Source organism: Trachinotus anak, unplaced genomic scaffold (genome assembly GCF_046630095.1).
Source record: "Trachinotus anak isolate AG129_WGS33_773 ecotype Australia unplaced genomic scaffold, CSIRO_AGI_Tana_v1 ptg000001l, whole genome shotgun sequence".
Lineage (NCBI taxonomy): Eukaryota > Metazoa > Chordata > Actinopteri > Carangiformes > Carangidae > Trachinotus > Trachinotus anak.
The window spans coordinates 9,127,303-9,140,545 of NW_027273852.1; the positions used below are offsets into that span (position 1 = coordinate 9,127,303).

General features: G+C 40.0%; 1 protein-coding gene across 6 annotated transcripts in view; it reads left to right on the forward strand.

Moving 5' to 3' along the window:
• The window catches only part of rapgef4a (Rap guanine nucleotide exchange factor 4a), a 36,260-nt gene extending 23,113 nt beyond the window's left edge, over nucleotides 1-13,147 (forward strand). For 4 of the 6 annotated variants that reach the window (XM_071474819.1, XM_071474811.1, XM_071474797.1 and 1 more), the window contains 25 exons: nucleotides 285-335; nucleotides 439-545; nucleotides 1,253-1,374; nucleotides 1,477-1,660; nucleotides 1,758-1,842; nucleotides 2,346-2,406; nucleotides 2,547-2,623; nucleotides 2,742-2,888; nucleotides 4,358-4,473; nucleotides 5,948-6,033; nucleotides 6,420-6,498; nucleotides 6,624-6,774; nucleotides 8,268-8,356; nucleotides 8,492-8,522; nucleotides 8,616-8,694; nucleotides 9,219-9,365; nucleotides 10,245-10,342; nucleotides 10,767-10,892; nucleotides 11,094-11,272; nucleotides 11,383-11,473; nucleotides 11,565-11,615; nucleotides 11,862-11,949; nucleotides 12,098-12,162; nucleotides 12,258-12,312; nucleotides 12,409-12,680. In XM_071474819.1, coding sequence (XP_071330920.1) covers nucleotides 285-335; nucleotides 439-545; nucleotides 1,253-1,374; nucleotides 1,477-1,660; nucleotides 1,758-1,842; nucleotides 2,346-2,406; nucleotides 2,547-2,623; nucleotides 2,742-2,888; nucleotides 4,358-4,473; nucleotides 5,948-6,033; nucleotides 6,420-6,498; nucleotides 6,624-6,774; nucleotides 8,268-8,356; nucleotides 8,492-8,522; nucleotides 8,616-8,694; nucleotides 9,219-9,365; nucleotides 10,245-10,342; nucleotides 10,767-10,892; nucleotides 11,094-11,272; nucleotides 11,383-11,473; nucleotides 11,565-11,615; nucleotides 11,862-11,949; nucleotides 12,098-12,162; nucleotides 12,258-12,312; nucleotides 12,409-12,536 — 2,493 coding nt within the window. In that variant the 3' untranslated portion in view covers nucleotides 12,537-12,680. Of the gene's footprint in view, nucleotides 1-284; nucleotides 336-438; nucleotides 546-1,252; nucleotides 1,375-1,476; nucleotides 1,661-1,757; nucleotides 1,843-2,345; nucleotides 2,407-2,546; nucleotides 2,624-2,741; nucleotides 2,889-4,357; nucleotides 4,474-5,947; nucleotides 6,034-6,419; nucleotides 6,499-6,623; nucleotides 6,775-8,267; nucleotides 8,357-8,491; nucleotides 8,523-8,615; nucleotides 8,695-9,218; nucleotides 9,366-10,244; nucleotides 10,343-10,766; nucleotides 10,893-11,093; nucleotides 11,273-11,382; nucleotides 11,474-11,564; nucleotides 11,616-11,861; nucleotides 11,950-12,097; nucleotides 12,163-12,257; nucleotides 12,313-12,408 lie in introns of all 6 variants that reach the window. The other 2 variants (XM_071474780.1, XM_071474802.1) reach the window with 1 other exon arrangement.
• The last annotated feature ends 96 nt before the right edge of the window (nucleotides 13,148-13,243 follow it).

Genomic DNA, 13,243 nt, shown 5'->3' on the forward strand with positions numbered 1-13,243 from the left:
TGTCAACTGTGAGTCATACAGGAGCGGGGAGGAAGACATCCTGTGGCCCACAGTGAGAGGAAAAACACCCGTTATTTAACTTGACTTGTCTGACATGTTGTTGTTTCCCTGATGTCTTTATTTTCCAATTACTGGACTGCTGTGTTTGGCAACAACAAACCTTTTTTTTTACGCAGTTTCCGTGATGTTGAGTTTTCTATCATCAGAAGAGCCTCAGTATCATAGTCATCCATGATGTCTTTTATTTCAGTTCCACTTATTTTTTGTTTCATGTTATTTTGCAGAAGTCTTTCATTGAAAGCCAAGCCAAACCCCACCCTAAATGCATTTCTCAGGTAGTAAACTCAATGACCTTCTGTATGTAGGCATCAATCATTACCTGTTAATGTGGTGCAGGTTCTCAGCAGGACTCTAATGTGCCGTGATTCTGCTGTGCAGGTGCCATCGGAGAAGATCTTGCAGGCTGGGAAGATTCTCCGTAATGCCATCCTCTCCAGGGCGCCTCACATGATCAGAGACAGGAAGTACCATCTGAAAACATATAGGTTGGTTGACATTTTAATACATTGTGAAAGACTGCATTATAGCAAGTGGGTTTTCAAACATAAACACACACAAACAGTTCATTCGTTTCATAGTATAAACATTAAAAAAAAGCTGATCACATGTTTATTTGCTTCTGGCCCAAACATAGGTCTGTGTTTCCCTATATTGTTATTCTAAAATGCATTCCTGATAGCATGAACTTAAAGCTGCACTAATCTATTTTTGTGTATTAACAATAACTCAAATGACTGTGTGTAATGTGAAAGGTGTTTGCCTGTAGCCATGACCCCAGGGAGAATTACCATCTGACCTCTCCTGAGCTCTGTGGTGCCTCTTTCAGTGTCTTGCTGATTTGGTTTTACAGCCCAACTACAACTTAACTGTTTTGGTTGAGTTTCATGGTTCTCATCTGCATCATTGTCAGTCTCAGCTGGCAGCTGTTTTCAACAAAACATTTTTAAAAAACCAACTGCCCAGAGCCAGATATTGACAATGTAATACCTTTATGTATTTATTTTATTCAACTTCTATTTAAACAAGATTTATCCCAGGGCAGAATATAAAAGCTCTTCAGCCTGTTCACAGTGTAAGAGAACAACAGCGGATAACAGGAGCAGAGCTGATTAATTAAATACAAAACAGACAATGAAGAAAAATCAGACAATAAACACATCACGTAACTTATGTTGACCTGTTTCTCTCCTAGGCAGTGTTGTGTGGGGACAGAGCTGGTTGACTGGCAAATGCAACAGAGCTCATGCGTCCACTCTCGTATCCAGGCTGTGGGCATGTGGCAGGCGCTGCTGGAAGAAGGTGTTCTCAACCACGGTGAGACGCTGTGTGATCCCCTCGTCTGCGCACATGTTGGCTACGTGTGAGGCAGAGATTTAAATGTAACCCTGCTGTCTGTGCCGTGTTGTTGCGGCGCAGTGGACCAGGAACTGAGCTTCCAGGACAAGTATCTCTTCTACCGCTTCCTGGACGATGAACAGGAGGATGCCCCTTTGCCCAGTGAGGAGGAGAGGCAGGAGAGCCAAGAGGAGCTGCAGGACACCCTGCTCCTCCTCTCACAGATTGGACCTGACGCCCACATGAGGATGATTCTGAGGAAACAGTAGGGCTTTAAAACAGTAACCTCTCAAATATCATTAAAATAAAGTGAATCAATGTGATGCTGTTACGAGTTTGTTTGTGTGTTTCCTGTTTTCCAGTCCATCTGAAAGAACCGCAGATGATTTAGAGATCATTTATGAAGAGCTGCTCCATATAAAGGCCTTATCTCATCTATCCACCACCGTGAGTAGACGTGCTCTTTTTTAAGTGACGAATCGTGGTGTAACTGTATGGACACTGAAATTGTTTGTGTTCCCTTTAGCGGTAAAAACCACGCTCAGCTCCTCAGATTTTGTTGCCAGATTTGAGAGCCGGATGTTGACCCTGAAGGAAAAGCAATTGATGCAAATGGTGTTCACTTCAGTCTGGATCATCACGTACAGTCTATATAAATGTTTGGATACATATTTTGCAGTTACAGTCGTCAATATGTGTCCCTGCTGGAATTCTCTGAGATTGAAAAACAAGTTATATGAGAATTGCTGCCAACTGCATACCTTATTTATGAACAATATAACTCATATTCAGTTTTAGGAAAATCTATTTTACACCAGTGGGGTATTGACGAGTGGAAAAGGAAAACTTTATTTGTCTGTATGTTTGCACTTGTACTTTTTGGTTGCTCCCTGTTGCACCAGTAAGTAAAGCAAATGTGTTTTAATATTGATTCTCCCCTTCTTGCACAGGTAAAGAGAGAACTGGCAGGGGTGCTGATCTTTGAGTCCCATTCAAAGGCAGGAACAGTGTGTAAGTATTTTTGATAAAATAAGTGATGTGATTTATAAATCCATTACAGAGTCAATATTAATCCAACAAATCCCAGGTTAGTCTTTATTACACCGCCAAAGCTTTTCTTTGTTTTTCATATGATTTCTTTTCTCTCTCAGTGTTCAATCAAGGGGAGGAGGGCACGTCATGGTACATTATTCTGAAGGGCTCAGTCAACGTCGTCATATATGGAAAAGTAAGACATTTCTTCAAATAAGATCATCTAAATTATGAAAGCATCAAGATTAGTATGTTGCTCTGAACAGGGCATTGATTCAGTGGTCAGTGACTGAGCATCATGCTGTGCTCCTCAGGGTGTTGTTTGCACGCTTCATGAAGGAGACGACTTTGGGAAGCTGGCACTTGTCAATGATGCCCCCCGTGCTGCTTCCATTGTCCTGCGAGAGGACAACTGTCACTTCCTGAGAGTAGACAAGGAGGACTTCAACAGGATTTTGAGGGTGAGTTTCTGTTAAACATCTACTGATGTCATTACAGCGGCAGTAAAGAAGCACTGTTGCCCTCTGTTGGCAAAAACTCAGCAATGCAGCCTGTGAGAGATTACAACAGCCCTCAGCACCCATTAGCTTTGTCATACCACTAAATATGAAATATGTTGATAATGATTCATGTTACTTCAATCTAAAGATAATAGGCAGATTTGGCATTAATTAGCTCTGGATGCAAACTTGATATGTTGAGAACATCCATATGGGAGGTATTTCACCATCATAGATTCCCTGCCTGAGCTTGAATACAGCATTTCTTGGATTTGTTAAGGGAGACAGAGGAATCGGTAACATGCTCCAGCAGGTCTGTACAGATTATGAAGAAATCAGACATCTGATAGCCCATCAACTATATAATCTAATAACTAACTACGTTGTTAATGTGCCCTCTAAATTGCTTCAATATTTTAAAAAGATGTGTTGCTGTAATAGTGTCAGACACTGTAATGATATTACAGCTATCAGCTATATAACATCAACATCAGTTATATAATATTTACCCCCAGTAAAATAGTCAAACCCAAGTTTTTATTGCTGCATCATCAGAGCCAAGGCAAACTTTCTAAATGTCACCTCACATAGTTGGTTTCTTTGGAAACATTTGATCCACTAGAATTTCAGACATTTTTCTGTGGGTTGGAATAATGTTTTGCTGAACCACCAGAGTGTGTATTGACCGACCCACTGGCACACGATTGCAAGAAATAATTCAATGTCTTGAGAGAATAATAATTTATTAAAGTGAAGTGTATACATCCCTAGTTTAAATCCTTTCACATTACTTATGAGGTGACAAAGACCACATCCCAATAGAAAAGAGAAAACGTCCAGTTAGTGGTTGGATGTCCCACTGGTTAGACTTGGATTGAATTTATTTCCTTCGGTGTATGTTTCAATCAGTATCAACAGTCAGAACAATCCAGTCCATTACTACATTGTCAGGAACTTTTTTTTAAACCTCCTGTTTGCTAAGGCTAAGGTGTAATTCTGTGCTGACTGGACGAACTATCTAATCCACTCTGCTCTGTGACCAGGGCCCAGTGTTATGCCGCTGTCTCTGCCGAAGGAAAAACTACAGCTAGTTCTGATTCAGAGAGCAGAGGGTCAAACCACTCGGCAATTTTTAGATGATTGCATAATGGTGTAAATACAGCACTCAGTTTATGACATGCCATTTTCACTTAGCTGTGGAGGAGACAGACAGATAATATTCACTAAACACAGTCGGTTGGAACTTACACACAACCTTTCAGTATATTGTAAATGTAGTAATTATCATCACTGTTTCATATTAACTGTCTAGATCAGATTGCATGTCTCCATTAGCTCACACAGCATCTACATAGGTTTGATTCTTCATATAAAATGCATAATTTTTATGTATTCACTGTGTGTGTGTGTGTGTGTGTGCGTTTGTGAAGGACGTGGAGGCCAACACAGTGCGTCTTAAGGAGCACGGTCAGGATGTTCTGGTGTTAGAGAAGAGTCTCAGCAGCAGCCGAACCTCCGTCCAGGGAGCCTCATCCTCACATTACAAGTAAATGTACCCACCACTGCACCGCACTCTGCTGAACAGAGCTTTATTGTTGTAGACAGAAAAACATATACATCATACAGTATATCCACCTGGCAGGTGTTTATTGAACTTGTAATCTCAAATGGTCAAAACATTAGCAACTGTTCTATGTCAGAAAAAAAGGTATAATAAACTGCAGCACAGTATTTAGGTTAATATATCTTGTTATCTCGAGAAAACCAAAGTTCGTTTCCTCCTCTTAGTTATATTGTTTATCAGAGATCAGGAGTGTCATGCTAGCATCCATAGATAGCATCTCAGCTGATTTAAGATGAAAATGTCAGGCCAAAGTACCCATACCTGTGCCATACAAAATCATTTGTTTATGCCTTACTGTTCAGTTTTGAATCCTCCCTGACAGTCATTACAATGATCTTGAAGGCTGAAATCAGGTGTAATCAAATGAACTAGACACTCATTTTCAAGTTCTCTATAATTATCCAGTGATCTTGAGAAAACGTGATAAATGATCTCATTATCTTGAGAGATCAGCCTTTTGTTTTCTCAAGATGTTGAGACAAATTAACATTATTGTGAGAAAATAGGCTTTGTTATCTCCAGATGAAGAAATAACTAAGTCAAGATTAACTCTTGAGCGAACAGCATCGTAAAAGTAATTGCAAGAAGGACTTTGCAGGTTGCTAAAATAGCTGGGCACTGTAGTTTTTAGCAAACATTACTCGAACAAGATTATGAAGTGTACATGTTAGGGACAATTTTCAGATTACTGGCTTTAATCTTTTCCTTGTGGACAATAAAGAAAAAATAGAATCTCACCAGCTTTGTCCTTAAAAACAGTGGAAGTTCCTGGAGGATACTGGACTCTATCAGTCAGCGTGACCAGCAAATGAAAATGCTTCCTGATTGTACAGGCAGCACAAGCACAGAGCAATCCTGTGCACCGCAGCCAACAAGTGTTATCTTAATAGAGGCATCTGTCACTGCACCGCAGTTGCTGTAATATGGAGAGACGCATTAATGGTAATGATGGCCTCGCTCCTAGGGCAAAAGAAGGCCTGGCAAGTCACAATTACTTGTTCAGGGTTGCCCTCTAATCAGCTCCGCTCCTTACACATGAGAGTGTCAAGACTGCGTTCTCCCCCATGAGTGGGGAAGACACAGTACTGCTTGTGCAGCTCGCTCTTGTGATGCTGCTATCAAGTAATGAAAACAACCGAGGCTGGATTGTGTTGATTCTCCTTCACAGAGAAGATGCCCCCACTTTTTTTTTTTTCTGTGGCTTCTCTGACAGCTCTTAGCCCAGACTCCCCTCAATCTTCAGCCGGCCAAGAACTCTGTGATTGTAAATAGGATAGTTATCAAAGACACATGTTCAAGAACACAAATCGGTCGAGGGCCATAGCCGTGTCATTAAGCATTAAGAGCCAGTGTTTCTTGATTAGTGAAGGGTGTGTTTTATTCTGTGTTGCTCCAGATACAAGGTAATGTCGGGGACACCGGAGAAGATTTTGGAGCACCTCCTTGAAATGATGCGATTGGATTCTCAATTCACAGAGTCAGGTACTGCTCAGCATAAAACATTCAGCATGGCAGATTAGTGCCATCTAATATAATCTATCAATATGACGATCATTCACTGTGAAGGGTTTTCTTCCATGCAGTGTATTTATTCTCTCCTCTCCTCTCCCGGGTTCAGCCTCTCTCCCCTCTGTCCTCTGCCTGCTGCTCTGCACTGACCTGTTTGTTCTCGTCTATAATTAGCCACACATCACAGAGCTGATCTAATTACTCTCGCTTGTGTGGATACATATGGTTTTCATTTGCCTGCAGAGGTGACAGAGACAGGGCCATGTGGCTCAGGGCCTGATGGCTCTGGACACTCTTTGATCTGCTCTTACTCTGGTGTCACAGGTGTTTAATACGAGCCTCTCTTTTTTTTGTCACAGACTCAGCCTTAGACGACTTTGTGCTCATGCACTATGTCTTCATGCCCAACAGTCAACTATGTCCAGTTCTGATGGCCCAATATCCTTTCAGCACTATGTTACCTTATGTTTTTTTCTGGTCTTGTGAAACTGACCTGAAAACAAAAAAAAAAAAAGTACTACTTTGCTGTAATAAAATCGTTTTGATCTTTAACTGCTGTGCACCTACCATGCCCAGGCCTTGCAGGGCTCTGAACAGGAGAAGCTGGATTACACGCTTAACAACAAGCGCAGGGTGATCCGCCTGGTGATGCAGTGGGCAGCTGTTCACGCAGATCACCTGCAGGAGGAGGATGATATGGTGGCCTTCCTAGAGGTCAGCCTTTAGATATGAGTTCTCATATAACCACTGTATACAGCACCAGCAATAGCAATTTTATCAGTTTAACAGCAATTCAGCATTTTTTTAATAGCAATACAGTTTGATAATCTTTTGTGTTTTAGGGTTTGCCGGCAGTGCATAATGTTACAGACTAGCAACATGTACAGTGACAATACACAAAGTCACTTTACTTTATCTCTGTAATTTCTCTGAAGAAAGCGTGAGGTGAAGTGACAGACACAGTGACAGAAAAATAATTAAGAGGAAATTGGGATGGTAGCCTCACCCACAAAGGACCAATGGCTGATAATTGTTGATGAAATCGTCTTAATATAAAACTGACACATACCCTGAGACTACGAGAAGCACAACTGGAGGAAAAATGGAAAAATGAACATCATACTAGGCTCATAATGGTGAATTTAGAATTGAACTGTAAAAAAAATCCATCAACAGGACTGTATACTGTAGGATGGAAGAGTGAATGTTACTGTCATTGTTTGATGTGAAAGATATTTTGCTGATAAAGATTTAAATAAAAAAAAATACACACAATCAGAGGACAGACATATACTGATGTACTTATACAATAGCAGTCATGTAAACAGACAATACAAATACATTTTGGTTGGAGGCAAAGAACCACCAATCTGAAGGCTGAGGTTTGTATCAATCTGGTGGGAACCTGGATGAATACAAATCATCTTGTCCAGATTCACACAAATATTATATTATAAATATTATACACCTCTGAAATTTAAATCAATGCCTCTCACTCAGCTAAGTGTCATTTTAGGTTTATTGTTACACAAATATAACTTAAGCGCCAAGCTAAGTCTTCACTGTTTCTGCCTTTTACCTAGTGTTTACAATTGAAACCCTAATCTGCAGCAGTGAAGGAACACCTGCGTCAGATGTGTCTTGTTACTAGAAATAAATGGACACTTTTGTCAGTAACCAGGGTATAAATCTAAAAATATAAATTTATCACATGAAAATAAAAAGCAGAGCCGCAGGTTTCCTGTTGGTTTGGTTGGGAGACTCAGAATAAGACTTGATATTATTAAATGTTTACATTGTGATGTAACATATGTACAGTGTTAATTTAGTTTATACTTTTGGCTCGCCCTGAGCAATAAAGCCAGGTGATGAATATTGATTGCAGTTTCATGTTTACTCTTCCATTTGTGTCTCTAATCTGGCTCTGATCTGAAGATTGGTCACTCTGACCATCGATAGATAAACAGTTTATTACATTTATTTGACAATAATAAAGGTAATTACAAGATTCCTGACACACAATTGCATCCTTGAGTTAAAAAAACACAATAAAGCTAAAAGCTTATATCCAGTATGGGTAAGATGACAAAAGCAGGAGAAAATTTCCCACAATCCACTACAGCAAGGTCCCTGAATCAATAAATTATTGTTACGTGTTAACCATTTATTACTTCCTCTGAAATTTCTATGATGGTTTTACTTTGCAGGAGTTCCTCATGGCAGTATCTAGTGATGCCAAAGTGATTCCAGCCCTCAGGGATCAGGTAACAGAGCTGGAGAAAATTGTAAAGCGCAAGTAAGTTATTGTTTTTTTGTTGTTGGTTTTTTTTTAATGAAGTAGAATGAAATATTTTCCTTCCACATCTTACTGGCAGATGATCAGTCCTACAGAACTGTGGGTTTAATTTTGGCTTGTTTTTTTTAATATTAGCGCCGAAGATGCCAGAGTCTCACAGAAAAAGGTATGAGGCTGACGCTTTTATTTTCAAATGAAAGGTCATGTGCAGTTTTTGTTGTATTGTGCGTGAACCTGAACTCTTTATGCTTTGTCACAGCACAAAGTCCTGCTGCGACAGTTCAGTATGGGAGATGACAAGCTTCAGAAACGTCAGCCCATTAAGAGTAATGATGAAAGTGAGTAAAAGCCATACCTCCACATGGTTCATTGTATGGCACAAGGTATGTCCCAGACCATTTGCTGCTGCTCTACCACAGCTACTGTGTGTCATTGTTACATTACACCCACTATTTGAAACCTTTATTTAATATTATCTTTACCTCAACTGGTCCTCATTAGAAAAACACTGTTGGAGTGGATGGTGTTTTTGTACATTTTAAAGCAGCAGCAGAGAATACCACTGTTATGTAGTGGACTGGATATATGACCATGGACATTTTCAGATCAAACTGTACTCCTTGACTCAGAGCCTAATTTGATTTTGAGAAGACGCATACTGATTGGATATTTTCTGTTTTTCTATTTGTTTTTCCAAATGGTTCCAGACGGCATACCGAATTAATAGTATTTATTTGATGGTGAAGCTCTTTGTGACTAGTGTCTTCGAAAACTGCTATATAAATAACCTTTGCTTGCTTGCTAATATGTGCAGCTTGACACATCTCTGACAAACCGAACTTGCTGCGATTCCTGTCTCCAGTTCTATTCAAAGTTTACTGCTGTGACCATACCTACACCACAATCCGGGCCCCTGTGGCCACCTCAGTCAGGGAGGTCATCGGTGCTGTGGCTGACAAACTGGGGTCAGCAGAGGACCTGCTCCTGGTCAGCCTCAGTTCAGCAGGAGGTGAGAACAGTGGCAGCGACATGTTAACCAGGACGACACAAGGTAGAGCCCAAGCGGGTGTTAAACTAATTAATCCCAGGCTGATTTAGTGAGAAATGTGCTGCCTTTTGCAGTGTTTGCTGACTGTGAACGACTGTGAAAGTAGGCGCTAAAGAATGGCCTTTAAAGCAGCTTGAGAAAAACCTGAGCTCAGTTTTTCCCATTCAGCATTTTCAACATTCAGCATGAGCCTGTTGGCTGCTTCTTACTGCAGTCATGTTCCTTTGTCTCTGCACCGATGCAGCTCTTACTTGCACTTCCCATTTCAGTGGCAAGTAAACACAAACAGAGCAGAAGCTGCTCTCTTGAGTAGAGTTGATTATCATAGAGCTCATATATCTGTAACCAGTGAACTTTAGCCTTTCCAGGAAAAATCAAATAGCTGTCACATGTGTATGATTTAGCATGAAAGAGCTCTTGTAGGCCAGATATTGTAATGTTGTAATATTATAATGCTTCTGCAAAGGCTTAACCTGTATGCTGTGGACTGATTTTCAAAACGCTGAGATTTCTAACCTCTTTGTACAATATTTTTAGACATAGAAAGGCAGTTTCAGACAAAGTCATAATAAATTAATAACCTCATAACCTGATAAGATCAAATGATGACCAAATGTCACGGTAATTCCACGGTGCAGTAGTTGTCAAGACATTTCACTAAAAAAAAACCCACAAATCATAGAAAAGTCAGGGATCACCAAAGTCAGTAGGCTTTCCGAAGGATTTCCACGAAGGATTTAACATGAGAATAGATGAATCGTGTGCAGCATTTTCTAGAAAATGACAATAACAAATTAAAATATTTTGTTGACCCTCATGTGTTATGTTTTCATTTTACAGAGAAAGTGATCTTCAAGCCCAATGATGTGTCAGTGTTCTCCACTCTCAGCATTAATGGACGGCTGTTTGCCTGCAGAAGGGACCAGCTGGATTCATTGGTGTGTTAATGTCTCAGAAAACACACGCTGCATGAGACATTCTCATCATAAAAAAGTAGATTCACAAGTACATTTACTGAAGCTCCACACCTAGCTGTAAATCACAGAAATCTGTTTTCCTGACACTAAATTAGTGAAGTGCTCTGTGCCTTTTAAGCAACCCAGTGAATGTGCAGAGGTTATTATAGCCATGGAAATGAACAGTTTTTAATGTATTTCTGTTAAGTTAAATTATAATGTTTATTCTTATAAGCAGTCCCCTTCATATTATTTCACTAACTTCTGTTTAATATATATTTTGGTTCACGAACCTACATGCTTATATTGATTTTAGCAGCTTTTATTTATTTCAAATCAAGAATTCCTGAAACAGTAGATTACATATTTGTCAAATATAAAAGAAAGTGTTTTCCCTCTTTTGCAGACCCCTTTACCTGAGCAGGAGGGTCCATCTACAGGGTCACTGGCCAGCTTTGAGTTGATGAGCTCTAAGGATGTGGCTTACCATATGACCTCATATGACTGGGAGCTTTTCCACTGTGTACATGAGGTATGAGTGAGAGACTAGGTGCTTTTAGCAGAACTGATTCATTGTATGATGTCTCCCATAAGCTTGGCAAGATTTACGTCTAACTGCAGACCTGTTGCATTGATGTAGCATACATAAATGCTTTAATTAGTTTGCTTTTATTTAGTTAATCTACTTGTTTTATTCACAAGATCGGTTGTGTTGTTCGCTGGTATCTTACAGCTTGAACTCATCTACCACACATTTGGGAGACAAAACGTCAAGAAAACCACCGTGAACCTGGACCTGTTCCTGAGGAGGTTCAATGAAATTCAGTTTTGGGTGATCTCAGAGACGTGTCTGTGTTCCCAGCTCAGCAAGCGGGTGCAACTTCTCAAGAAGTTCATCAAGATTGCTGCCCAGTGAGTGGACCTTGTTTCCACTGTCCATTCTGTGCTATATTTCATTCGACTCTGATTGCAGTTTTGTTTATTCGCTACTCTGTCTTACCTTTTCATGTTTACTGTCAAAGCTGTAAGGACTACAAGAATCTAAACGCCTTCTTTGCTGTCATTATGGGCCTGAGTAACCCAGCGGTGAGCAGGCTGAGTCAGACCTGGGAGGTGGGTATATGTCCACCGTGTCTGTGTCTTTTATAAATTAGTCTTGATTATTAAGTAATAAGTTAACCTCCTCTGTCATTTGTGTTCACAGAAGCTTCCCAGCAAATTCAAGAAGTTTTACAGCGAATTTGAAAACTTGATGGTAGGTGGAAACGACTCATTTTGAATGCCCAATCATGCGTTTTCTCCTAAAGTGTCTCCATCTTTGATTGATTTTGCTTTTAATTTAAGCAAATACTGAGTAGAAAATCATCAGGGTTATTGCACTGTCAGCTGGTCACTGGAGTTGAGTGTGGGTTTAGCAGCGTCTGCCTCGGCCGGGACTGTGATGGATACATTTAACACAGCAGTGATGACAGATCTCAGAACGCTGTGACTGTTTCCACAGGACCCGTCCAGGAACCACAGAGCATACCGACTGACAGTTGCCAAGCTGGAGCCTCCCATCATTCCCTTCATGCCGCTGCTGATCAAAGGTCAGAGCTACTTATTTGACGACTGTTGATTTTTAATGTAGCATCAGTTTTACCAGTACGTCACAACTGTTTTGTAGTTTTAACCATCTAAACAACGCATGTTCTAACTTCACTTTGTCACTTACTGTGTTTCATTGTTTTTTTACAGACATGACATTCACTCATGAGGGCAACAAGACATTTATTGACAATTTGGTCAATTTTGAAAAAATGGTGAGGATCTGATTATTGTCTAACTTTTGGTGTAAATCTTTTATTATTCATTACTTCCTGATATCTGTTGCTGATTGTAGGTCTTTGTCTTTCAGCGAATGATAGCTAACACAGTGAAGATAGTGAGATACTGTAGGAGCCAGCCATTCAGTAAGTCCCAAATGATCATCTGACAGTGATGAGACATTTTTCTCATAATGTGTCACACTTTCCTCCAACACTCACTCATCTTTTCCATGTAATTAGGCCCGGATTCACCTCTGGCCAGCAAGAACCATCCAGAAGTTCAGACTTACGTTCGCCAGCTCAACGTGATCGACAACCAAAGGACGCTAACTCAGCTCTCTCATGGACTTGAGCCTCGCAGGTCTTGAACCCACTCAGGGACAGAAGCGTTACACTCTGATGCTGCTTCACTACATGATGTGTTCTTACATTGGGATGAATTTACTCCAATACAGGCGATCACATGGAGGACCTAATGACATATCATGTAATGAGATATTGTTTCAGATGCCATTGCCTGACTTGTTAAGCCTTTTATTACAGTAATTTGTGATATTTTGACAACAGTAATTGTTGGCGGGTGAAGTACCTCTCATATCACTGTGCTGCAGATATCGTCATCTCCAACTCAAACAAGAGGAACAATCGAAGAAATGAAAGATCTTTGGGGGATCTCATTCGTCAGTTTTTTTTGTGTAACATTTCAGATGTAAACACCATGTGATGCAGATGCTGTAAAATGCAAAGTCTCAATTATATTCCTGATATTCAGTTGTTTCATAGCTTTTGTATCAAACAGTATTTATACATATTTAAGTTTGTGAGATTCCTATGCGTTGTAAATTGTGTACAAATATTTATTCTGACATCAGCATGCAAAGGATTATGATCGTTTGACTTTTTATTCACGTGAGCACATTTCTCGTCTGAATGTCTGAAAACCTTTTGTGTGCTGTAAATATTAAATATTTTAGATGTATCTGTGTGGCATATTCCATTAATAAGTTGATTTCATCCATGGCATGTTAAAATAGTAGTCGTAATTTGTCATGCAGTAAATGTGGTTCTGTCTTGA